A 27,658-nucleotide genomic window follows, 5' to 3' on the forward strand; every position below is an offset into this window, starting at 1 on the left:
AAAAAAAAAAAGAGCAAAAACAAGGGGAACCTACATGCTTGTTTCCATTAGTGCAGCTATTAGTTCCTTTTGTCTAAGCACAATGAAACCCTTATGGTGGCAGATGAATAATATGCCCCTAATTAGTCGAGCTCATTCAAAAGCCTTGTTGGCCCTCATTAAAACGAGAGGTCAGCCTCTAATCCTGATGATTTAATTGAATTAAATGTTCCCAGATTCAAACGTAGTGATGCTGCCGTACACAGATGCGTGGAAATAAAATTGAGAAAAAGCCTTCTACCTGTTTTGTTTTTGTTTTTTTTTGGAGGCAAAGCTGCTCTTCGGGGAGACATCTTCTGGCTAATTTTATTAAGGAGATACAGAAGGAGGATTTTAAAAAATAATAAAAAGACGCATAAGCCGGCGAATCCGCTCGCCGACCAAATATTTATAACCCCGTAATGCACTGCGCTCTTATGAGACGCATTAATTTTGTCTTTAAATGAGATTAGAACGGTGCAAAAATCAATAAACGAGGTCTCGAGGTCGCCGGATGCAGAATGCGACCTGACAAACGTGGCTTAAAAGACGCCGTGATCGATATTAAACTGGACCGAGTAGGAACATAAACAGTGATGGAGTACATAGCACGCATTGATCCGGTCCGTCTTTAGGGACGATTTTCCGGCTCCGCTTCACCTTTTTTTTCCTTTTCTAATACTCACAAAATAAGACGACTGATAACGAACCACGACTTTGAAGAGGAGACGAACCGGTCGGTGTTTGTTGTGTGTCTCGGACGACTCAGAGATGTCGGCAACATTTACCGCTCTGCAGGTGTTCGGTCTCGCTTTGAAGGAAAACGATCTGGTTTGTAAAAAAATAAGAAATAAAAAAATCTCTCCAGCCAGCATCACTTTAGCTGCGACTGTGTTTCACCTGTCACGGGAACATTTTGTCCTCCAAGTGCTTCATGAAGGGAAAAAGAAAATCATGTTTTCTGTCCTGCTCACGTCGTTCTCAGTCGATGTGGACGTTAACGTAGCTGCTTTAAGAAAAGATTCGTGATATTTACGACGGCAGAGCCAGAAGGTCTCTGCCGGGAGGAGGTTGGGGCGGATGGACGGGTCAGAGCAGGCTCCAAATACACCAGTCATTTACCTTTTAAAGCGTTCTTTTCACTTTGTTAGCCACACAGTTGTCATTTCTCTGCTGCTTTTCAAAGAAATGATTCTGATGTGTTTCCAGGTGCTGTCACGCTGTATTTTAAAAACATTTTTGGCATCCACTGGTGACTCCAGAGCTCTATAACTGCCATCTTGTGTCTGCCAGGTTTGAGAAGCATGCTATCTGTTCAAAAAAATTGCCTAAATTACACCATTTATCGAAGCCAGAAACTGTCAAAACAGAGACAACGTTTAGATTTCCAGCTTTCCAACGGCCCTTGAACGTGTCACGTGTGGTTCCATTGAGAAAACTGAGCAAGTCTCAGCTTAAAAAGTCACAAAATTTCATCAAAGTCACTTTTCACCTGCATGTTCCATTTAAAGATTCACCAGAAGTAAATCTGACCACTGAGCAAATTCTGTACAAAGCCAAACATTCAGAGAAAATCCTTCAGCGACTCGATCAGAGAACATTTGAGGGAAACAGGTTGAGCTGCAGGCTGTGTTTTCATACAGCAGACGGTGACGAGCATCGAAGGACGTCATAAACTAAAGTAGTAGAAAGTCTAGATTAGAACTACGAGTTTTTTTCTGATTTGGAGCCTAAAGGTGTGCAGATCTTCCTCTGACCCAGTAAAGTAATTTTTTTTGGTGTCTTACATCTTTGAAATATTTGGTTAATCATCTGGGACGTCTGTTCACAACCTCAAGTCTTTTTCTCTTTCTTGTGGTTTAATCGTAGCAGCTGGACTTGCTTGAGTTTCTTGATGACGTTCCACCGTCATCCAGGAGGCTTCTGACTGACTAGTTGGGAGTTCCAGATATCCTTAAGGAGCCATTAACACCAAAGAAGCTCAAGCGAGTCCAGCTGCTACGATTAAACTACAAGAACAACTGGATGAGTCTTCACAGACATGTTCATCCCATCACCATCAACAACAGGAGCATCGGATGGACCAACTAACGATGGAGGAAGACGCTGTTCCCATCCTCAACATTGGTCACAAAGCTCTGGTCCCATCAAATGCTAACGAGCACAACATTTCCTCAACAACGAAGCAACGAAACACAACAAATGTGTCATGAGAGGATAAATGCTGTCATGTGTTTGGATTCAGCGCCGCTCCAACAACCAGTCACTTGCTGCCAGTGGCCTCATCTTACATCGTTCTTTGTGGAAATTTGCTGCCAACTTTTTAAAAGTCGTGTTTGCAAACAACAACAACGCACTCGCTCCCGTTAGTTAACGTCACGTCTCAGTCAGTTAGAAACCCAAACAACTTATGCAGCGGTGGCGCTGAGGAGCATCCATTTGTGTTTGAATGAAATATTTGGCGTGTCAACGATTTGAGAAACGCACGCCAATCAGATATAATCCATAACAAAAAAAAAAAAAAAAGCATTTCTCAAAGATCTCATAATCCGCTTATGTGTCACTTCTAAATAAGGCGTTGTGCTGTAAGCGTGAGCCGAATACATAAACACTTCTTCTTTGCCGTGACAAGGACGCCGTTCCCTCGTGCTGGGACGGCTCAGGAAGGACAGATGATGGTGAGCAGCAGGACCGAACCTTCCTGGACCACAAAAAGAGAGTCCTGGCAACGAGAGGGCGAGCCGAGAAACACAGCGGGCAGTTCTTTCATTGTTCCACACTGGAAGACGTCCTTCCCTTGTCTCGGTGTCCTGTACAGAGCAGAGGGTGACCTTTAGCTCCACCGTCCTCCTCTGTCGTATCTGATGGGGGACGTCACAGACGGCAGACAAAGGTAATTGATAGTCGGGTCTTTGGGATGAGAGAGGTCTGTCCAAACTCTGAAAGGCTGTAAATTATCTGATGCTTTTTTTTTTTTTTTTACAGCTGATGGTGATGAAGCTCATTTAAAAGCAGCGATAAGACAGTACAGTGAAGTACAGCCAAGGAGAGGCGGCTGACTCTCTCTCCCTTCTTCAGCTGACTGAGTCACGGCGCTGACGGCTGCCGGCGAGCGGCGTGCCAGCTTTAATGAACCCTATACGCAGCCGGCACTCCATGCATTTATGTTTATGGCGCTGCGATTCTGCTCTTCACTCCAAATGAAGGAAAACTACTCGAGTGAAAGGACCGGCGGAGGAAAAACAAGTTCAGCAGGGAGTGCCAGAGCTGTAAACAGCATAACGTTAGTGCAGCATGTAAACGGAAAGCGTGGATTTGTTGGTAGATGGGCTGAGAAGAGCCGAACCAAGAGGGTCCTCAAACCACTCCACTATACAGCCCGACGGATACTGGGTCTACTGGATACTGACGCCAGTATTTAGCAGGAAGAAATATACGTACAATGCTTCACACGTTTATTAGAACTCCATGATGCTAGTTTGTAGCGTCTTTAACTCGCATTCAGCTCTCGGCGTTTTGAACAGGAATCATCTTTTCATACCCAAATCTGAGATTGGGCTTCAAATAAATGCCTATCATTTGACATCTTAATCAAGAAACAACAATGTGCTTTACTTCTGTTGTTTTTGTAAAACAGTAACGATAATAATCACATTTTAGCGTTAAAAATATCATTTCGGTTAAAGAGCTTCTCCATTCTGGTGTATTAACCGTCACAGAAACATAATAATAATCACCAGTGCTGTTCACTGCTGTGGCCTAAACCTGACACTGGGTGGCGCTCTGTTAAATGTATTCCACCGTCGTCTGCTCAGCTGTGATGCCCACTCTGCTACATGCGCTGCACACGGTGCTAATTGTTGTTAAAAAATGGGAGTTGGAGCTGCTCTGTCGGACAAACTGTGTCACCGTTTTTGCATCGGACAACACATGCTAATACCAACACCGGGGTAGCTGTGGCTCAGGTGGTAGAGCAGGTTGTCCTCCAATCAGAAGCTTGACGTTCGATACCCTCCACAGCCGAAGTGTCCTTGGGCAAGACACTGAACCTGAAGCTGCTCCCAGTGGCAGGCAGCACCTTGCATGGCAGCTCTGTGGCCATTGGTGTATGAATGGGTGAATGAGAAACACATTGTAAAGCGCTTTGGATTAAAACCGCTACAATAGGGACCATTTACCAGTTTATCCGTGACAAGCCAGTATCAGCTGATAATATTTGGTTCTACTTGGTTTCAAAATGCTATCTGGGAATTAAGCAAACCACTCCTTTCCAGTTACACTCTGGGTTTTGTGCCTCATCGTTTATGTTGCAAGAAGGTTCAGCTTCATGGAGTTCTTGTTCATCGTTCAAATGATATTTAAGACTCGTTCTGTAATGTTTGGATCGGACCCTGTAGTTCTGAAACTACAACTAATGAGTCAGCACTTACAGTTTTAGACACCAAACAGGCTGTGTGCAGTTTCCGTATTTCAACCTGATAAAGTGCTTTTCAGACGCCTCTCACACTCAATAGTTTCAAGGACACTTAGACAAGGAGTCACCATGTGTCACGGTCGTACCTGCAGAGGTCAAACCGAAGCAGGAAGATTAAAAAGTCGCTTCTGTTTTTTTTTTTTTGGACTTTATTGTTTGATGTTTACGATGAACACAGCAGTTAAAAAGCCCACATCACAAGTCGGCCTGCGGTTAGCGTGAAATGACAGCTAACGTACGGAGGTGACGCTCTGCGCTTGAACCTTTTTACCATTTTCTTCCTTTCTTAGTTTTGTTTTTTTTGCATGAAATGGTCACTTTGAGTGGTGGAAAATAAATATTTCATGCTGTGAAATTATCATAAACACCCAAAAATTACATTCAAATGGAGGTAAAATTGGGGCGAAGGCGGGTTTGTCTCAAAACAGTTATTTATCCATCACGGCGCCGTGATCTCTGCTCGGGAACGTCGCTGCAAGTGGAGGTAGAATTAGAGGAAAACTTTAAAACAAAGCATAAGAGGATTGTGCCGCCTAAGTCTTCCACCGGCTCTTTCACCTCTGCTGACTGCATGATTTTAATTCGTCCCTGCGTTTTCCTTTCTCCCTCTATTGATTAATCTCCATTCTTTTTTGCTGCATTTCATTTGAATAGTTTTTCTTCGCCAGCCTTCGCCGAGGATGACTCCCATCCAGAGAGAGCAGGGGGATGATGAGTGTGCCTCGCCTAAGTGGCTGCAATCATTTGTGATTAGTGGCTGCCGCTACTTTTTGAGAGGAGCACATCAAAGTTTTATTATTGGGTGTCAGAGTGGGCGAGACGGGGTGGGGCGGAGGGGGGGGTAATTACACTCTTATAACCACCCTCCTCCCCCCACCTACCCCACTCTAGGTGGAGTCCAGGCTGCACCAACCGCCGCCTTAAAAATCCTGAATGTGGGAGCTTCAGCCTGAGTAATTATCAAGACTCATAAGGGCTTTTATCTCGCTCACACAGCCGACCCGGCGCTCGTACTCGGCATTTTATTTATATTTCCCACTGATTTGCATCACCTCTGAAAACAATGTGATGTATTCTCTCTCTCTCTTTTAATAAGTTGTGCTTCTATAGACGCCGCTGCACCACCTTTGGCTTTTTTTTTTTTCTCCGCTGAAATATTTCTGAGCATAATGTTGAGATTCCCTCCAGTGTGTGTTTATTTCATCCCTGTTTATTACAGTCTTGTTTGTATTCTACTTGTTTGACCTCCTGAACCTTGCTCCCGTCACAGTCTTACTCTCTTATAAAGTCCTTCACCTTCATATGAAAACCGCTGCGAGAAGGAAAAGAGAGCTCAGGAATGTGTTTTATGCAGCCAGTTATAATGCAATAAAACATAAGAAAGGAGAAGAAAAAAAAAGCAAAGTGTAAGAAGGAAAGCGTCTGAAAAGTATAAGAAACTATAAAAAGTGAAAAACCAAACACAGCCTGCAGTTCAACCGAGAAAAGTCTGATTTTTACTCCCGTGACAGTTGGATGCAGCTGAGTCACAAATAGCTCCATGGCTGCGACTAGCAGCGCAGAATTTTTTGTTTTTCTCAGAATCTGGTTCGAGCAAACAGTTTATTTTTTAGGAATTTCTAGAAGAATTAAGCCAGGAGTGTCCAATCCTGGTCCTGGAGGGCCACAATCCTGCCTGTTTCAGATGTTTCCCTCTTCCAACACACCTGGTGCACGCCATCTTGTCGGGGTGTCCGAATGTTAAGTTACACCCTATATAGTCACTCAAAATATCCCACAATGCACCGTGAGAAGCAGCCGATGGTCACTAACCGAGTGATATGGACCGTCATGCATTGTGTGACAGGAAATGGAAACGAGACGAATGAGAGCGCAAAAAATTCCCGTTTGTTTTGTTAGATTTTATTTTAACCAGACAGTGAACGTCACTTGTGACGTGGACAGACTACACCTCTTTATTTAAATTGCTTTTAGTTACTGGATCCTGAAGAAACGCTCTCTCGTCTGGTTTGTGCAGCAAAATGACGATAAACATGATTTAATTTCTTAGCGATGCAGTAAACTGTGAATTTGATGTGTTTGTACTGCGCTGCACAAATCGCGGCTAGCGAGCGACGTAATTAACAGCTCGAGTCGTGTCTGAAATGTTGCTTTGCCGAGGTGCTCACTATACAGTGATCACTATATAGTGCACTGTGTAGTGATCACTGTATAGTGAATATGGAGTGAGTGGGTGATTTCAGACACAGCCAAACTCTGCAGAAGCCTGATAACGATCCTGATCATTTGAATCAGGTGTTTTGGAAGAGGGAAACATCTAAAACATGAAGGACTGTGGCCCTCCAGGACCAGGACTGGACACCCCTGAGTTAAGCGGTTTTGGTGAAATATCTTATCTTTAAGCTTCGATTTGCCCGACTGATGGTTGAGCACTTTAAAGTCCGTCTGAAAGCTATATATCTGACGACGATTCTTTGTGTTTGTACAGTTTCTGTCTCTGATAAATGGTATAATTTTAAAGATAACGCCTAATCAAACCCACTGCTCCCATTGTTATATTAAAAACAGATCTAATACCTGTCCAACGAGGACACTGGGTGCGCTAATCAGACACAAACAACAATAAATAAATAACTAGTCGTCCTTATGAACCACTTTTAGCAGCTTCCTCTGTGCTTTGTTAAAACTACTTCACCAATGATGTCTCCACTGTCAAGCTGCCAAAAGCCTGATTTCAAACCCGTATTGTTCCAAGTCTCCTGGACGTCCGAACCGAAAACCACCGGGACACATATTAGCCGTCGGAGCGTGACGGGACCACAATGGACCGTCGATGTAAACCATCTAACCCGACTGTAGGTTTAATAAAAAACGCTGCTCAGACTGAACAACAGATGCACATTGTGAGGAGCTGCTGGAGAACTTGAGAGCCAAGAGCGAGTTGAGAGACTTTTCTATCGCAGCCAGACTGTTTCAGCTGGACTCCTTCCCGCTGATTCTCCTCAACAATGAAGCCCTTTCAAACGCGAAGACGATCCAACAGTTAGTTCTTGTTGAGGAGCCGCAGACGGAGACGGTTTCCACGCGGGAGGACAACAATGGCTGCTGGCTGAGCGACGGCGGGTCACCGAGGTCGCTGCGTCAGATTTTAAAGTTTAGTTGTTGATGCGCCGTGAGACTCTTCTGCCGACTTTGGAGAAACATTATGTTGTGATTTTTTAGAATCCACGTCCCACTTGGGTCACCTCCAGTGAGGAAGTCTTTGTAGTTTTTTTGGCTTAAAACATTGAACATTTTGAAGATAAAACAAGCTCTGGTCAGCGTAAGAAAAAACTCGTCCGCCGTGACGCCGGCTTCACAAACATCCACAGAGAGAGGTGCCATTTCCACGGGTCATTCTTTCCCGCTGCTATTTTCTGGAGGGGTTTTGTTATTCTGCCTTTCAAGGTGTTCTATTGGCTCGGCGTCCGGGGACACCACGTCCTCGGCCGGGTCGCGGGTCGCTCGCTGTGCGATTGTGGCTCTGTGTTTGGGATCATTGTCACATCGGAGAAGTCACATCCCGCCAAGCTCGCCGAGAATGAGAGTCATCTTTCAGGATTGAGGGACGCTGACAGACCCGTCCATACCTCTTTCATGTCGCCTCCATGTCGCCACCAACAGCCGCATCCAGGCAAACACACTCTGGTTGAATCTGACCAAAGATGCTTCTTTCTGAGCTCCCTGGCAGGTTAATATTGCAGGTTCGAGAGCAGCGGTTTTCCTCTCGGCCATGAATCGCCAATAGGGGTTGACCTCCACGGACGATCCTTGTCGAAACCATTCATGCGTCTCTTTTTCAACACAAGGTTGTGTAAATATGGAACTGGCGTGATGTCATGTTTCAGGGATGGATGCTGCACTTTCTCTTATTGTTCTCCTGTAACCTCCCATCAGCAGCCCACTGATGCTTTCCCATCGTTATCAATTCGCTTTTTTTTAATTGAGTTACTTATTGTTTGGAGCCACAGTGAAAAGAAAGTAAAAGAAAAGACCCATCTTATAAAGACACAGTCATCTCTTAAAATACTTTTTCCAGCCTTTAAACGTGTAATCATGCAAATATATGTGATCAAAACAGTATTTTGACAGAATACTAATGCTCACACGCTAACAAGGAAACCAGGTTGTTTCTATTCCTCTATTCTATATCTCTCATTTAACAGATTTAACAAATCTATGAGAAATTACAGAAGCAATACTTCTTTTTTCTTCCTATAATTGTCATCAATCATATCTCATTTTAGAAAATTATTCACAGTATTAAAGTGGAAATTGTTTGCTTTAAATAATACAGTAAATAATAAGCATCATATTTGTGAAATTACAAAAAAACTGCAAATACATTATAACAGAGTTATGTAAAAAAAAAAACAAAAAAAACCAGGAAATGTAATGGGTATTAATATTATTTTACATTAGACATGTGAGTTAACAGATTATAATGAGGAAAAAACATTGTTTATTTTATTTATTTGCTTTATTTTAATTTAATTTTAATTTAATTTTTACAGTGCATCCAGTTCTCACAGTTTTTGTTTGTTTGTTTGTTTAATTTAATTTAAATTTAATTTTGGTCATGCAATTAGTCTAAACTAGAAAATACAGGAGTTATGAGTTTTATTGCTGTAACCACAGCAGCAACACTATTTAAACTCGTTTGTGTAATCTGCTGGTTTTAAAGTACTCAGAGGATCCAGTTTCCTTCGTTTTAACTTCAAACAATCCAACTCTTCCAGTAAAATGATCAACGGTGTGAATCTCCTCGGCGGTGCTGCACCATGTTTGGGTGGATTCTTTCTCCTCCCGGTTGCCTCGTTACGCTGTTTTCAGAGAAAGCCGTCGGCCCTGAACCTCGCCGGCCTTCAGCGGACAGATTACTGGCTGCTGAAGAGGCTCCAGCTCTTCCTCCTCCTCCTCCTCCTCCTCACGAGGATGTGCTCCTCGTAGCCTTTTCATACAAGCGACCATGTGGGTGTACATTTGAAGCAGAAGATGCCGTGTTTGCTTCGGTCCGTCTGGTTTCATGCAGACGGTGAGTACGACGGAGAGGATTAAGGAGGATGAAGCAGCTCCATGTTTACGTACCTGAGATCAGCTTGTAGTTTTAATACAGCAACACCGGCGCCCTTGTGAAAGCAACTCTTCCACCAAAGTTAAGATGCAGTTTGTGTAGCTAGCGGTAGAAACCGGTGGAGCAGCATCAGCACATACGGTAAGACTGGCCTGCAGACGTGTGTGATACCAGCAGACCTTCCAATTACCCGAGTTCAGGAAATAACTGTAAATAATACATCGAGGTGTAATTTTAAAAAACTAATTAAAGGGAGTGTGTTTTGTCAAATGCATCATGAGGTCGGCTAATTTAAAACATTAATCCTCCAAAACTGTTTCTGTTTGTGTTTTAGTCCCGTCGCAGCTTCGCTCGCTGTTTAAGTCCTGCAGCTCGACGGGAACGGCACGACGAAGCAGAAAGTGACGCAAATCATTAAAAAAAAGGGAAAAGACGTGTTGAATTTCTTGTTTTTTTGGTGTTAATTATTAACTAAAATTAACTACCTGGAATCAACGTGTGCAACTCCACACACACATGTTTAGTTTGTTTTCACACTCGTCTCTTGAAACACATCCTGCAGTTCAGCCGAAAACTCTCTGAGCTTTTGCAATGCTATTGTTGGGCATAGGTGGCTTTTTAATAGTGGAAAACAGTTTGTATTGTACTATTATTACTATTATAACAGTTTGTTTTTGCCTTTGTTTTAATAAAAAGACTTCTAGGATAAATAGATTAAGCTTTGATTTTGAGACAAAACTGAAAGTGATGCATGATCAGTTCAAGGATGGTCAGAAAATTAAAAATCAATCTGTGTGTGTGATCAATGTTGTCATTTTGGTGAGTTTAAAAAAAATAATAACACCTTTCAATGGCACTCAGAGGTTTAACTGGAATATGTAAATCTTATCGGCCGTTCTAGTCTGTCGGTATGTGATGTGTCTCCATGAGACATATGGCGGTCGAAGCTCCAACCTGCCAGCCGGGTGTTTACCAGTCCTGACTTCTGAATGCAGTGTTCACATATTAAAAAGGTCATTGTTCCACGGAAACGTCGCCATCTGTGTGAGCTCTAGTCGCTAACAATAGGCTACTAAAGCATCGTATGCTCGTCTTTTCACACGAGTAAACTGCTGCAGACTAGCATGAGGTGAAAACCCGACGTTCTTACGCCCCGCTTACGGTGGAACAACTCTGGACTGGAAAGTGGTTTATTTAAGGTATAACAGAGGACTGCAGGTCAGTCTAACGTAGCTCACATGCTCATCACACAGCCTGTGGAAACGCTCGTCCTGCTGGAGGAGCTTCGTCAAGTCCGGTAAAATAGCACCTGGTTATCTCATCGGGGGTTACCTCAGCTCGGATACAGCAAAGTGGAAAACTGCTCAAGAGTCGAGGCGTTTGGAAGATGTGGTTGTTTAGCAAAAGCAGGAAGGGCGCCACGCAACACGCCGTCGCCTCCAGGAGCTTGATACGTATTGAAATAAAAACCTCTGTGCAGGTCTGTCTGTTGGAAGTCCTCCACGTTCCCAGGACTGTAGCGCTAAATTGCCGTAATAGCCCTTTAAATACACACAACACAAAGTGCTTTAAAGACCGGGACGTAAACGCAGCGCAACACATGCATCTCCTGAGTCACATTTCAGCTTCAGTAAAAGCGATTGAACTGAATGAATCGGCTCAGAGAGCGAGAGCCGCTTCTGGCGAACATGAGTCGTGACAAAAGGATGACCAATAGCGAGGCTCCTCTGCGCGAGCAACTGAAGCCAGTTTCAAAGCACTCCGTCTCTTTTTTACCCTCTCTCGCTTTTCCATCTCAGCCTCGCAAACATAATCCACCGCTGCGGATTCAGACCGAGATGGCAGATGTGATATTTTGAAGGGGTGGTGGTGGTGGTGGTGGTGGTTGGGGGGGTAGCGATGTTGTTTGGAGGCAGCCTGGTGGAGGTTATGTCATAATGAAGCAGTGCAGCTGCGGCGAAGATGCCTGGGAGGGATCACAGGAGATCAAGGAGCCCCCGTCAAAGAAGAACACCTTGCCCTTGACAGCCAGCTTGTGGGAGTCGGCTCACCATGGCTTGGCACAACAAGAGATAAATACCAAGTTCGGTTTAGCATACGCATGAGGGCTTTCTGCGAGCGCGCCCTTGTGTGGTGTGCAGAAGGTGCGTTTGAAAGGCGATGAATAAGGAGGAGGAGGAGGAGGAGGAGGAGGAGGTGGCGCCTGTGAAGGAGGGCCTGACTCTCCACCTCACTGGGGGCCACAGAGTCTCTGGTGGATGGTAATGGAGGAACAACAAAGTGCACGTACAGTGTGTGTGTCTGAAAATAGCGCCGTACAGTAACAGCACACAAAAAAGAAGGTAGAGAGCCGCATAATTATGAGTAAAACTATGAAAAAGAAGTTGCAGAAAACTGTGAGGGAATATAAATGAAACACTGATGGATATGTGACGGTCAGAGACGAGCAGCAGGAGAAACTGTCATGAAACCGTGAATATGTCCACAAAGAGTCTGACTCCAGGGAGTGTTAAACCAGCTATGTGTAAAAGAGAACGTTTGAAATGCAAAGTACAGCTATTAGCGTTATAAATACAGAGTTATTGATGCCGTCTATATACGAGGAGGATGGACGTAGTAGTTCAAATGAGTTGTTCCTGTCAGACGGGTGTGATGGTCTGTGGGTAGAACCTGCTCTTGTGTCCTTGAACTACAACCTGGAGCACAGACTGTCTAAAAGATGGACGTAGTTACCGTGACGTCACCCGTTGGTTTCTGCACTGAGAACATGAAGCCAGGGTTTTGCTACTTCCTGGTTGACATCTTGGATTTTTGGAGCCAGTGACGCAACAATCGTGGGAGGGGGGCGGAGCCATAGGAGCAGCGATTGGTCAGACGGATTGAGAGGCGGGCCCTCTCTGCCCCGCCCACATTTACCGCCTTCTGCTCGCTTCGTCTGTATGGTCGCTGCCGACTGTCAATCAAGCCAGCCACGCCCCTTGCCCCGCAACATGTTGAGGATTTTTTAAAAATTCAGTATTGATTTATTTTCAGATTGGTCACCTGATCTCTGGATCTGACCATGAAAACTAATAAAAACAAATCCTGAGCTGTAGGAATGCAGTATTTCATGATCTGTGATCACTTCTTTTCCAGTTCCAGTCTATGGGAGCCAGGGCTTTGTGGAGCCAGCAGCTAGTGGACGTAGTGATACTGCAGGTTTATGACACTTCCGGGTTGGCTTCATGTTTCAGGGCCGGTTGCTACGTCCATCTTTTATACAGTCTATGAGCAGAGAACAAACGTCACATTATCCGACCTTCATGTCGTGATCATCCTGGTGATTAGAGGGTCTGCAGCTGCCACCAACAGAAGAAACAAAACGCACCGGGCGCATCAGCTCAGGAGCTCGTTCACTGAGAATTAATCCTCCAGAGTCCTCCTGAAAACATCCAGAGGTGAAAAATTTGCCGCAAAAACTGTGGCGCGAAGGAGCTCCAGTGATCATGACCGTAATGATCATCGCTGTGTCATCGACCTCTTCCCCAAAAACGACATTCAAGCTGAAGGGTCACTGCTCTGATACAGTTTAGGAGATTCAGTTCTCCTCGCAGATGGCTTCTGACATGTTTACATAAAAGGATGCGTTCACAGAGCTGACGGGACCGCGAGCTCGAGGATGGTTCTACAGGGCGAGCGGTCAAATTTAAATCTGGTCCAACTTTTGATTTTTTCAAAGCTCCGTCTTAAACTTTTTGATCTTCTCTTGTGACGGGTATTTGAACATCTCAGTTTTACTTCTACCTCATTATTTTACTGCTTTTCATGTATATTGCTTAAGAGCTACAGATGAGGAACTAGATACACGTGTTCTAGCATCTCTTCAGCTCTTATGACCAACATGTTAGCGTCTACTGTCACATCTAAAAGACAAGAAGCATCATTAGTGTTGTTCTAAGTTGTGTCCACCTTCCAGTGTTCACTCTCCCGTTTTGTTCCAGTTTCTTTTCTTTTCAAACAACGCTTTCTCTCAGAGATCTTGCACTCGCCTCCTGTTAGCATGGCAACATCCCCGCGTTGGTTCCCACCAATGATCCTCACGGTTCACCGGATCAGGTTCCAGGATTCACGTCTCAAAACTCGATGGCAACTCTTTTGTGGAAATTACTCACCACGTGCTTGATTGCCAGAATCGGGTTCATTAATGTTAACTGGCAGCATTATGGGATGTAACGACTCCATTAAAAAAACACAGCGTTTCTGTTCAGACTCTCTCTTGGCTTTTCCTCAAATGATGGAGAGTGCGTCTTTGTTCGGCGCCAGCGTGTGGGAGAAAGGTTAGCTCGACGCTCACACGTCGGAGTTAGCTGTGGGTCAGACTGAGAGAGACGGAGCCGCTCAAGCCTCCCATCGTGTTCATCAGGTACGTTGCAATTAGCTCATGTTCAGCATCTGACACGTTCATCCTGCTGCTCTCATTAACCGCCGCCTCGACATGACAACAACTGTGTTCCTACACAAGTATGGAAACAGATATAAAATATAAGCAGCATAATATCTATGGTATGTGGAAACAATATTTGTTTTTTCCCCAGTGCCGGTAACACCTGCAGGCGCTTCTGACTTCTCTCTACTTCCAGCGATGGACGAGCAGCTTCCACTGAGGAGCTGGACTTTATGCTGCAGTGAAAAATGAAGCAAAAGAACATCCAGAAAGTGCTCGAGGTTCAGAGAAGGAACCGACTCCAGCAACAGGTCTGTGTCTAGAAGTGAAAGTCCAGAAACTGTAGTTCATACCTGCTGGTCTGTAAGTCCAATAAAACATTCGGTTCTAGTTCGGGTCCGAGCGCTAACAGGAACTGCTCGGGTTTTTATTATTACTCCCTACAAAGAAACCTGTTACTGAGGTCCTAAATGTACTCGCACATGCACAGATCTCGGCACACACATCAGACCTGGTGAAACATTTTATAACGAGGGGGAAATACTCACCTCAATAGAAAAATGGCTCAACAGCGCCCCCTACAAAATTACAAAACATGGGCCCCCGGAACACACTTTCACGTAGAGCCGCAAAATTCGGCACACACATGTAAAATGCCGACACGCACAAAAAAGCCTCAAGAACACATACCCGAAACTCAACAGGAAGTCGGCCATTTTGAAAAAAAAAAAAAAGGCTGCTTTTGGCCGAAAATCTGCCATTTTTGGCCAAAATGTGTCTCCTCCTAGGAGGAAAGTCGTACACACCTGAAATTTGGCCAGCATAAAATACAGGACGTGGTGATTAAAAGTTATTAAAACACTCCACAAAAGTCTGACGGCGTCAAACTGGCGGCCTGTAGAATTTCGCCAAAATGCCAAAAAACACCAGAATACGAGACGTGCTGAGTAACTGGCCTGTGTGTGCTTCGATCTTCCTCAAACTGTACACGCGTGCTCCAAGCCTCAGCCAGAGCGCGTTACCAGTACGCCACGCCACGGCACGCCACGTCATGTCACGCCACGTCATGTCATGTCATGTCATGTCATGTCACGCCACGCCACGCCACGCCACGCCACCGTGGCTCGGCACTAAACAGGAAGTGGCTCGTAACTCGGCTGCACGTGCTCCGATCTGCCCCAAACTCGACATGCCGGATCAGAGTCCCACCTGGAGCACGTTTGCACCACAACCTCACATGCGCGAAGGCCGACAGTTGTACCGCGAGGACCCGACAAATAATTAATATCGTTTTTAGTTGATTTTTAGTTCTTATAAATTCCTTAACGAGTGGAGTTGAGGCCACAGTCTCTGCCTAAACCCAATGAACTACTTTGGTTTTAGCTGCCTGCATAAAACGATGCAAACATTAACCAAAGCGTAGCTGCAAGGAGCAGATCTTACAGGTAAGTGTGGACGTTTTGCAGATATGCTGCATGTGACCTTTGTTTCATTAAAGCCGATGGAGGCTGTGTGTTTGTTTGGCATCTCTGAGCAAATAATTCTACACAGTCTTCCAGTACTTTGTAATTAAAGTAGTCTGAGAGGAAACTAGATTCCTGCACATCCTCTTGGATCTGAAAATCTGTCGTATAATTTCAGTCAGATCAGGTGAGACAGTATAAATATCAAGTCCACAGTGAGAGCAGGAGGTGCTGGTGGTGCTGGTGGTGCTGTGGGGTAGATGGACGACTTCTACACAGGAGACTGGAGCCAGAATGAATGTTGTCTTTTTATCTGGATGATATTTGCACGCTAGAAATATATGTTTGCTTGATTCCTTTTTATTCCTACTGCAGCTTTAAACCTGCGTCTATAAAGCTGCTCATGCAAACTGCATACGAACGTGCATTTTGGAGGACAGGGCGTTAAAAACGATGCAAACTGCTGAGAGGGAAATAAACAATGCACTGAAATAACTAAGGCATCAGCAGGCGTCTGTTTTTTTTCTGCATATTTTGAACTTACAACATAATTTTACTGTAATATAGCCACAGAGGTCAACAGTGTGCTATGAGGAGGTCAATATTCTGCGCACGGGGGCTTAAAAAACATAATTAAAGAAGCCAGAATCTGGCAAGAAGAGAGGAAAAGAAGAGTGTATGTGCAGCTAAACACAGCTAATTAGAGCTGTGACACGATAATTGGGCAGGATAAGAATAAACACCCGGGTCATTAAATGTTTAGGGATATGAGCTGCTTTTATTAAAGCAGACACGCTGAAAGCTAAACATGTTTGGTGGATTGTGTTAACCTCGTTCTTTATTAATCTGGCTGCAGACATGTGGGTCAAACTTAATGCAGCTCTCTGGAAGTGCAAGTAAAGTAACAGAATATTAATTAACGTCATGCAGCTCCGCCGCCGCCGCCTCAGCCCACATGGTTAAAGCACACAGCTTATGATTTATCAGTTTTATGTTCCAACTAAACTCATAAATAATAAATACCCGCCTAATTTTACGACTGCATGCAAAATGAGCCAATATAAATTTAATAGATAAATGCATCGCTGACATTGATTTGCATGTCGTCTGACCGTATCGAAGCGCTTCACACCATAATGGAACACAGTTGATATTGGTCACAAAGTGCTGAAGGTGTCTCTGATAGGCTGCACCTTCCTGTCTGCTCTCTGATCATAGTAGATTACACATTTATGTCTGTGTAAAGTCACGCCGACAGCAGAACGACAGGTCAAAACACAACGATTACACTTTTATTGAGGGGTTCAGAGCCAAAGTGAAGAATCTAAAGTTGAGTTTTATGTTTTTTTTTATAAGTATTTATGGTCTACTCGTGGTCCAACCAACAGTCCACTAGATGCAGCTTGGAAGTTTGGCCCACGATGGTACTGACATGATGATGTAGTGCCAAACTGGACCAAGCCACGGGAATCGCTGACCGTTATATCGCGGCTGCAGGTGGTTGCGATTCAAGATGGCGGACAGCGCGACCTCCAGCCCCGTGAAAACTTAACTCGTAGGTAAAATAAAAACTTAATTCACCACCACCAAGCATCTGTTTCTACCCCGTGGTCCTCAAAAGTATCTCTAGTTTCTTATGATGTAAACAAGACGAACCTGGAATCAGTTTTTTTTCTCAAAAAGTAGAAAATGAGGTATGACCCGCCTTGGCTCTCAGCAGAACTAAAACTTAAACAAGTCGCCACAAAGCAGCTGGACAGGGTTGAGACACCTTTGGATGCATATAATGACTCCTCCAACAGCCAAGATATTATTTAGCAACACAAAATTGTGACCCCATTTTCCTCTGATGCGCTCTAATAAGAGGCTGAAAATGTTTTGCTGTTTAAGCTTCCTTCCAGTCCTCTCGCCGATGTCGATAAAACAGGAGAAACCTGAGAAGCTCCCGTGTCCAGACGTTGCTCTGAGATAATTAGCTCAACCCGGCAGCCACATCGCAGAAGCTAATTACAATTAAACTGACTGTGTTTATGCACTGGCAGGACTGAGGGAGTGAACTCTGGAACAATCTACAGCAACGTATACGTCTGTGTTAAGACCACGGCGCCCATCTTCATCATCGAGTCACAGATACCAACGAGCACAATCACTTTACCTCTCGACGCCGTCGATCGCGAACCTGCGGATTAATGACATCAGCGGACGCTAATTGGAGTCGAGAGGCAGCAAATCTGGAGACTAATTGACGGAGCAGCGCGCGAGTTTGACTGATAATTCAGAGTTTGCTGTACACGAGAAACACCTGTTGACTGTAAGTCACCAAAATGAATAAATAAATAAACACCTACGATAGAAAATACTTGATTTTAATGAAACAATAATCAACTCATTCCACTGCTGAACAGATCTGTTCATGTCTACGCAGTGGGCATTAACATATCTAGACGTTAACATATCTACGCAATGACTAATTCAAACATGAGTAATGCGGAGCTTCATGAAAGCACGCACGGTTAAATTAGATGTAAATCAACATTACTTTTCTCGCCAACACTTTCTCACAAAGACGAGGCATTGTTGGAAAGGTCAAACGGTTTTGTTCGTCAAGAGGGACGTGAAGTCTGAGGGTTAATGGATGCGCTCGACGCAGACCCTGAATGTTCCAAATGAGCTTAAGTTCATTGTGTTTGTCTCTCAGAGTATAACAATAATAATATATAGGAGAACTAACTGTGACCCAGTGACAAGACAAAGCAACAAGAGTCGTGTCGACCTGAAGGAGTTGTGTAGTCGTTGGCAAGTTGTAGAGAAAGTGACAGTTAAGTTGAGATGGACAAGAAACGTGTATTATTAGCTCGAAACAAAGCAGATTCACTGACAGCTACAAACGTATGCAATACTCACGCCTCATGTCTCTGAAGAAGATTGTCTGTCTGTAGGGGTTGAGCAGCTGGATGACGGAGTCGTCGTTGTTCTTGACCCGACAGCTGATGATGGCCATCTCTCCCTCCACCACGGACACGTTGTCTGTCACCAGGTTCTGACTCACAACTGGGCGACACAAAGACAAGGACACGCAGGTTACTTCTGCCGCCGCGACGCATCGAAGAAATTTAGTCAGAATAAAACACAAGAGGCTGAAAATGATCAGGACGAACCGACTCATGAAGAAGCAGGACGAGAACAAACTGGTTGGATGTAAACAAAACTGTATTTCCTGTTTCCTCCAATCGGATTTTTTCTGAATGACGTGATTAGTTTATCTCTACAAGACATCACACAACAAATAAACCTGAACACTTGCATAAAAACACGTATTAAAGCCCGCCGTGTCATCACGCTCCGTTCAGGCAGCGGATATTCTGCTTTTCCTTTAGTTTTCGCCCACAAACACAGACCAGACGCCCTCTAATTCTTCTTTCTCGAGTGTTTTGGTGTAATGTTTAATGAGTGGCACCGTGCGGCAGGGAGTGGACCAAACCCGTTTAATGTGTGTCCGCGGGATTAAACAGAACCGAGTGACCGAGGAAACTGCAGCTCAGCAAGCCCGTGGGCCGAGAAAAATTGGTCGCAGCCGTCATCGGTCATCAGCCCCCACTTAGATTGCTGCACTTCCTTGTTTCACAAACAATATCTCCGCCTGAAGAATGAAAAATGGATTCTTTCTAGCTCTGTGCTACTTTGATTTGAAAAACTACAGTAATAACATCTCTGACTTTGCTTTGGGGGGGAAGCATCCATTGTTGCAGCTGATGCTAAGCCCTGCGCGGCTTTGCTTTATTTTAAATGATCATTACAATGGCAGCGCTGGGCAGATTGCCGGCGGTGGCTGCTAGTTATGACGGTCCCCAGCGCAATATTTTCTATGTGCTGAAGCCGACACACACACACACACACACACACACACACACACACACATATGCATGCCGGAGGCTGCAGGGAAACACGGACACAAACACAAACAGGGAGTCAAAGCAAAACAAATCTGATAAACAATTTAGGAAAACAGCTGACTATATTTAAAACGCTATAAATACGTCTGTAGCAGAGGATCAACGCTCTGAATCAGTCACGATATTAAAACCAGCGACAGGTGAAGTGAGTAACATCGATAATCTCATTACGATGCGGCGTTCTGCCGACAAACCTCGAGTCCCCACGTTCATGTGGAGTCACTTCAACAGATAATAACTAAATGCTGGTAAAAAAGCAGCTCGACGGGCCTATTCCAACCATTTTATTTACTATAAAGGCCATTTAGTGATTCAGATAAACCTCTAAAGTTGCAGACTTCATGTCGACGGGTTGGTTTGACATAATGATGGTAAATGCATCATATTCTGAGTAATTTAGACTCAAATATCTGCATTAATTGATTTAAAAGTGAATTCAAGTTGAGTTAAGTTGACTACTTTTGCTCCACTTTAAGTTTAGCATTTTGATTCTGAGTCAACAGGTTTGAACATAACTTCATTATAACTTACACAGACTTGCGTTGTGTTGTTTTCTTTTGTTGAGCTTAAGCACTATTTTGTGTTTGACCAAGCACATCCCCTCATGGCCGAACACCAGCGGCCGCCCCCAGCAGGGCAACGCGGTCCGCCACGCTGCAAAAAACTGCTCAGGAAGCGATTGAGAAACATGATGAATATCCAAAAGCATGGTTAACAAACTCCTCAGATCCCATCTGTGGCACAAGAACAGGTCACAGAACCCAAAAGATCCACAAAACCAGCTCGAGCGCCGGCACACCATTACGTAGACGGCTTTAATGTTGTACTGGATCGTTGTAAAGTTAGAAGAAGAAGAAGCAGGAGTTTCTGCAGAGAACCACCTCATGAATGATAACAAACCAACAGCCGCCAATCGTAAACAGCAAAGTGCTTCATCACTTAGAAATTCTGTTTACATACGACTTGCAGCGACGACGGACGCATTTTTAAGGAAGCGAAACTGAAACTGAATTATGCTTTCCATTTACATAACGAGGAAATGTTTTTAATTAATGTTTTTTACTGAATCTATCAGTAAAATGTTCACAGACAACAATCCCCCAAAACATCAGATGGTGCAGGACGACTTCCACTTGTGATGACTGCAGTATTATTTCACTGTTTTGATGTTTTGTTGAGGCGCTTGGTTGAGAAAGACTAGAGTCTGGTTCAGTCCAGAAAAAGTCCACGCTGACTTTAAACATCTACAGCAGGGGTGTCGACATCCGGTCCTCGAGGGCCGCAATCCTGCATGTTTTAGATGTTTCCCTTCTTCCAACACACCTGATTCAAATGATCAGGATCGTTATCAGGCTTCTGTAGAGCTTGATGATGAGCTGATCATTTGAATCAGGTGTGTTGGAAGAGGGAAACATCTAAAACATGCAGGATTGCGGCCCTCGAGGACCAGGATTGGACACCCCTGATCTACAGTCTTACCCAAAGTTCTGCTTTTGGTAAACCTAACCACGGACAGGCTGCGAGGTTATGAAAGCTTTGCATCAACTACGTGGCAGGAAAACAATTTATTAATATGTAAGTGCAATTTTGGAATACGGCCTTTAAGTCTATTGGTGCTGCCACTTACAGTGCAGCTACAGCCAAAGTAAAGAGAAGCACCGGGGCTGCCAAAAACCACCAGTTTCCAGTTTCAACAAAAACTCCAATCCACGGCCGTAGCATCGCACCATTCGCTGCATCACAGGCTATAAATAGCAACGCAGAAATTTACTGCCTAAATCCACCAACAGCGGTGCCAGGATGGCTGAGAAACTCAGCAGTTTCTTTGCCAGGTCTGACAAGGACAACAATAAAGCCATAGTCAGTGTTTCACAGCCAGAGGACTCCCGGCTACTTAAACGGCTCACACACAACATGAGGTGGGTCCAACGCAGCATCAGCTCAGGGAAAGCGCTGATTTACTGCAGGCCAGGTCTGCGCTGACCAGCTTACAGGTGGATTTACTGACATCTCCGACCTCTGAATTCCTCTGTGTGCTGTCCCTTCATTTCTCAAATCCACCACCATTGTGTCGGTAGCAAAGAAATCGGCCGTGATGTGGCTAAACGGCTATCAACCTGTTGCTCTCACGCCTATCGTTCACGTACATCTCAATTTCAAGAACTGCCCTCAGTCAGCACAAGTTTGCCTACCGAGCCGTTTGAATGGATTTCCACACAATTCAAACTCATGTGACAAAGCAAGATGCATACAAAAGCACATTATCCAATCCAGTCCAACTTTATTTGTGAAGCAAAAACGACTCTTTATCAGCTACAGCTCAACATCTGATGCAGACATAACGAGGAAACTGGACACCAAGCTCCACAGTCTGACCTTGAAACCCACCACATGCATCTGGGTGCTGGTGTTTCTTATCAGCTGTCCTCAGACCTCTGCAAACACTCATCTTTCACCCTCAACACCGGCGTTCCACAGGGTTCTGTGTCGAGCCCCCTCCACTACTCCCTCTTCATACATTCAGAACATCGTTGTAAAGTCTGCAGATGGCGCTACAGTCATCAGAATTGTTAGTAACAATCATGCTGCACTCTGAATAACTTTGTCTTTAACTTAGAAAAGACCGAGGAAATTATTGTGGCCTTCAGGAGACGATATCCCCATCTGCATTAATCACGAGACCAGTCAAGGCACAACGGCGCCTTCACTTCCTGGAAGAACCAACCAGCCAGTCAACTTTTTCCAGATGCTCCACTTCACACCAAGCAGCTCCCCACACGTCTATTTCACGAGACAGGTGCAAAGCAGGTTAACAAGCATTTCAAAAGGTATAAAAATGACTCCCTCACATCTTCTAATTAGCAAAAACACATTCATTCACAACGTTTCCGCGCCAGACCTTCATCAGAAATATCAAACTAAGGCATGAATCACCAAACATAGCTCCACTGAACGACGACCTTCTGTAACGTGACTTCACTCTGCACCAAACCATTTGCTTAATGAAGGTCGAGCACCGAAACGTCATGAGTAAAGGAATTTTGCAGGAAGCGTGTGGGAGTGTATTTGAAACCAAACGCACCAGTGACGGACTATGTTACAGCTCGATACGCTGCTGGCACCAAGGCCGAGCCAACAAGCCTCACTTTGCATCACCAGAACAGCAGAGGACACCACTGGGACACAAATGCCAACAACAGAGGATATTTTTATGCCACTTGCTGCATAAAGGACGCCACTAACCAAGTCTGGTGCTGCACAAATAGTCAAATACTATCATGAGTTTGGCTTTTTGCAATTGAATGAACATGACGGCTACAGATGGTTTACATGCTCCGCTCATGGAAAACATTATTCCACACTTTCCAATGTAATTCCTGTTCAAACACCTGAGCAAGGAGACTAGAGGCTTCTCTGCACACAGAGCAGAAGAGCAGGAGGCGTTCAGGTACACCCATGAGCGTCGGTCACATGTGTTTTGGAGGAGTTCAGAACCAAATATGGCGTGACAGCAGTTCAATGAGGAAAAATTAGGATTATATAGCTCACAGCTAAAAACACACCTCGGCCATGTGTGTGAGCAGCGACGACAGCTGTATTAATAAAAACAGAATCCTGTTCTTCCATCGTCACACACATACCAGACAGACGATTCAAAAAAGCAGCTGAAAAGCTTTCTGTGTTACATTATTAAAACCCCGACATGCTGCGGCTGCTCAGGCTTCTTCCATCCAAGAGGTTCTGGAGAACATTCAAGTTCGCTCTTGAATTCTGGATTCTCTTTTCTTATGAGGGTTCAGATCCGAGAGCGTTTACTGGTGCACAATACTTGGGGTTTTCTTGAACACAGCTCTGTCGTGTATGACATCAAACACCCGTGCTCCAGACAATCAAAACGATTTTACTTTTGGGTGTCTGCATGCCGACATGTTGCACATCGATTGAGGGTCATGAAGCATCGCATCACGCCACCGATGTTATAAAACTAGACGTGTTTGTCTTTCAGTACGTCGAGCCGCCCGATGCCCAAAACGCCACATCAGGCAGTTCTCACCCTCGCATCGTGCAACATTGTGCACACAACTCTGCTCTGAGATGTCGAGACAGACAGAATTGCCAGCCGGTTCAGTCTGTGCTGCTTTTGATTAGTTTAATTTAATTTAATGAAGGATCACATTGCGGCAGCATTGCACCTAATAAATATGACAGCTATTATAAACAGGTGGTTCGATATGAAGCTACAACTTACTAATGGGGTAGGAGGTTCCTCTAAATTGCTTTTATAATTATTGAACTTCTACTTATCTCTAAAGAAATGAAAAATACGGAGCTTTATGTTAATACATCACATCAAGATGCAGGGCTAAATAAATGCAGCGCGCATAAATAAACTGCTGCTGCTGCTTCTCTGCAGCGCGCCACACAGACAGGCGGCTGCTTTGCCTTGCTTTCAATTGAAGTTTAGAGAAAACTTATGGTTAAAGTCTTTGTAATCCCCCTTATACTTTCCTCCTACATGGTTATGAAAATAGAATCACAAATACATCTTCTCAGAGAGGCTAAAAGGGCCGACTCAGGGGTGGAGAAGAGAGACGGGGGGGGAGGCTGAGAAGCAAAAGAAACCAAAAGAACGCAGGAAACATCAACGGCTAATTTGCATGCCTCAGTTGTCAAGCACCTCTAAATATCCCTGCCATTTAGAAGACAAGGAGGATGAGGTGGGAAGAGAGAAATTGCATCCTCTGATGCTGACAGATAAGGATAGACAGCTTAACAAACGAGATTCAAATCAGCATCCCTTGGTGGCCCCGACGCAGCCCTAAATAAATGAACCTCGCCGTCTTTAATATTCAAGACCCAACTTCATTTTCAAAGATGTGCAGAGGTGGGCGGTAGGGTGGGCATCTGGTTATGATAATACGCTTACATACTACAAAATGAATTTCAAGGCATCCACTGAAGGTTACACGGCAGCAGCAGGGCGCTGCAAGGTGTCTGCTAAGTTGTGTTTTAAGCCAGTGGAAGTAGTAGGAAGGACTTCAAACGGCGGCTGCCTTGTCAGCTGCTTAATTGTTCCTGTTGTGCAAAATAAACAAGTCTGACACGCTGGAAGACGGTACGGGGAGGTAGGGGAGCTTTAAACTAATTAATGGCCAACAACAAGCCGGTGCCGTGGCCGCCTAGGACAATGTCAGAGGAGCTTCAGAAAAGCACTTCTGACATCAAGGTGGGAGAAGGCAGTTTAAATCGGGAACACACGGCTTTTCTTTCCGAGGTGTGTTTTTTTTTTTTTTTGGCACAAGAAAAACCAAAGGAAGAGAAAATAAGGGTCAAACCGTAACAAGCACGGCTTAAAAAAAACATATTATAATTCAGTTATCATCCAATAGCTCATTAGAATAGCTCAGGTTTCTAATGTTTTATTATTTATTTGCTATTTACTTTGTCAACATTTTCATTTTAGGGTGATGCATGATGAGTATTAACATCCAGACAATAAGACACAACAATCTAAAGAGCTAAACTTTGCACACACAAGGTTTTAAATCCAGCAGCTAGTTTGGATTCGCTCGACTATCTGGTGGCAGCTTTGTAATCGTAATTTAACCTTCAGATAATTACCAGTAACTGAATCACTCTTGCGTTGTGGCTGTTATTTAGATTTTCCAAAAGTTTGACAGTTAATTTCTCCTGCGGAAAGTGCGACGGAGGTAGCTTTGTGAGAGAGAGAAGAATAAACTTGTCAAAGATCCTTTTAATGACTTAAAAGTAACCGCATAGAATATTTTATACACCAGCAGTCATCCGTTTGTGCCAAAAGCAGCTGTTTGCATGTCACCGTGACATATGCGTCAAAATATTTCCGTGTGATCGCGGAATAAATATGCAGCTCGTCTGTGCGGCTGCTTCAGTAGCTGTGAAGGCTTGGTGGAAGGTGCCTGTAAGCCTTTTCATGAGTGATAACTCATCAAGAAGTGTGACAAGCGTCGGAGCATCTGGTTTATGGAGTGATGGGCAGGAGTACAGCGGTAATGATACGCTTCCCTCAAACAAAAGTCTCAAATTGAAGCTTTTAGCGAGACACGTTGGGTTATCGCTGACTGTCCTGCGCCGCCGTGTGATAACAGGAGAAGATAAACTTTCATAACTGAAACTGACATTATGATAATGGAACATCAAAGATGGTGGGAGTGATATATAATTGCTAGTCTGAGCTGCTGCACTTAATGCATTTCCTCCAAATGTTTAAAACGATCACTTAATTTGCCGTTTCCATTAGAAACGAGCTCGGGCATTCACACAGCAACACAAAAGGCGCCATCACGACCCACTTGTCTGCCGGACGGATGAAGAGACCGGCAGAGCGACAGCATAACCTGGCGGGAAAGCAGAATATCAAATATAGATGTGAAGCACTCAAGAGGCGCCGCGGAAAAAGTTGGGAGGCACATGTCGGGCTCAGTCTCTCAGCTGTGTTAGTATTCAGCAAAGCTTTGAAGCATCTTTCCAATTTCACATGCAATATGAGATATACTGCCTGGAAACTGGGAATAGTAGAATAATCTGCATGAATGTAGACGAGGAAGCCCTCCACGGCGCGAGCAGGAAGAGGCATAAATCACTGCTTTATTGACACGATATTCTCCGGCGTCACAGTCAGAAACCGCAGCAGCTGCTGGAAAATATTATTTGATTACAGGGTAGCGTATAATAATGACTGGAGAGTTATTGTTCAGTGACAATGATAAAACACCACATTTCTGTCGACTGTTCTCAAAATAGTTATACTACACTCAAATGGTGCTGGCTTTTATTAATTTCACAACAACACGGAAATCAATTTAGAGACTTGATTGAAATGAAAAATCTGAACGAGCATTTAGCGCGCTTTATTTTTCCTTGTCGGTTACGTTATTATTAGCGGCAGTCAAGCAGCTTCTCTCCGTGATGAGAACTCTGGAGATGCACGGTCCCTGGATTCATCTGAGATTTGAATGAAATGAAAAATCTTTGAACGGCGGATTGTGGGGAAGGACCACCGAGTGCTGAAGCTGATCCCCGCCTGCATCTGCATAAGCAAAACAATGTCAGCGACAGAAAAATGAATAAGTAACTAAGATGAATACGACTGCATAGCAAATGCCGCTTTGTTCTGACCCGCCACCGACCCTCCGGCTGAATCGGAGCCGCACGTCTTTCACTGGATAAATAGTTAAAGGAGCGAGTTAATCTGCGCTGTGAGGCTGATTCTGACAGGCTGTTTGTGACGGTAGCCACGGGGCGACAACGCTCCGCCACCGAGGCCGTGTGAGGACAAACCACATCCTGGTTCTGGTGCTCCTCCTGGTGCATTAGCAAACGCCTCTTCCCTTCATCAGTCCAATCGATAGCATTATAAATACAGCCACAACTGCTGCCACAGTCTGAGAAATAACTCGAGCACCACCGACAGCTTCGACCACCGCGGGCAGCCGGAGCAGCTGCAGCTGTGCTCACAGCCAGTAGCTGTATACTGTCAGCACTCCACCTTTTGAGTAATGAGCAATATATGCATAATGCAAAGTGTCACATCATCCATCCTTTCAGTAGCACCTTCAAAGTGCTTCCCTAATCTGGCAGTGAATTATAAATGGACTCCAGCAACACTTTGGATTGGACCGAGCATTTCTATGGTGCAAAAACACACTGTCAGGGACCACAAAACTTATTGCGAGGAACTGCAACACAACACAAAAACATCCCACCTACTGCGACCCTTTGGGGGCTGTGTACCCGGTTTTGTTCAGACAGCATTTTACAACTTTGGCTTTCTTTGAAGAAAACGGTTATATGAGGGGGTGATTAAAAAGTTCTGAATCTGAGCTCAGCAAAGTCACGCAATAAGTCCCAGAAGTTACTCTTGTGAGTCAGGGTTTTTAAAATGGCGTCGCAGGATCAACGTCTGCGAGGGTCTCGGTCAACAGGGTTGGATTTAACCGACCTTTACGTCGAGGATCATCACCGGTGACAAGAGTCTGAGCCGCAGCTTCGACCCGGAGACGAGTGTTCACGGTGAAAAGCCTTCAAGGTCAGAGGAGGTGCGTCAGAGGAGGCTCATGAGGGTTCCTCGCTGCAAACTCATCCCCCAGAGACAGACCATCAGCCACAGTTTCTACTCTAATGCATCTAAGGAGGAACATGTGGCATAAATGACCTGAGCTGCAGCGCGGTAAA

The 27,658-nt window shown here is 44.6% G+C and overlaps 1 protein-coding gene across 1 annotated transcript in view; it reads right to left on the reverse strand.

Moving 5' to 3' along the window:
• Positions 1-27,658, reverse strand: part of cadm1a (cell adhesion molecule 1a) — a 161,890-nt gene that overhangs the window by 110,691 nt on the left and 23,541 nt on the right. Inside the window, exon 2 of the mRNA XM_008278372.1 lies at positions 18,396-18,542. Coding sequence (XP_008276594.1) covers positions 18,396-18,542 — 147 coding nt within the window. The remainder of the gene's footprint in view (positions 1-18,395; positions 18,543-27,658) is intronic.

The sequence above is a fragment of the Stegastes partitus genome, unplaced genomic scaffold (genome assembly GCF_000690725.1).
Source record: "Stegastes partitus isolate 25-593 unplaced genomic scaffold, Stegastes_partitus-1.0.2 Scaffold121, whole genome shotgun sequence".
Taxonomy (NCBI): domain Eukaryota; kingdom Metazoa; phylum Chordata; class Actinopteri; family Pomacentridae; genus Stegastes; species Stegastes partitus.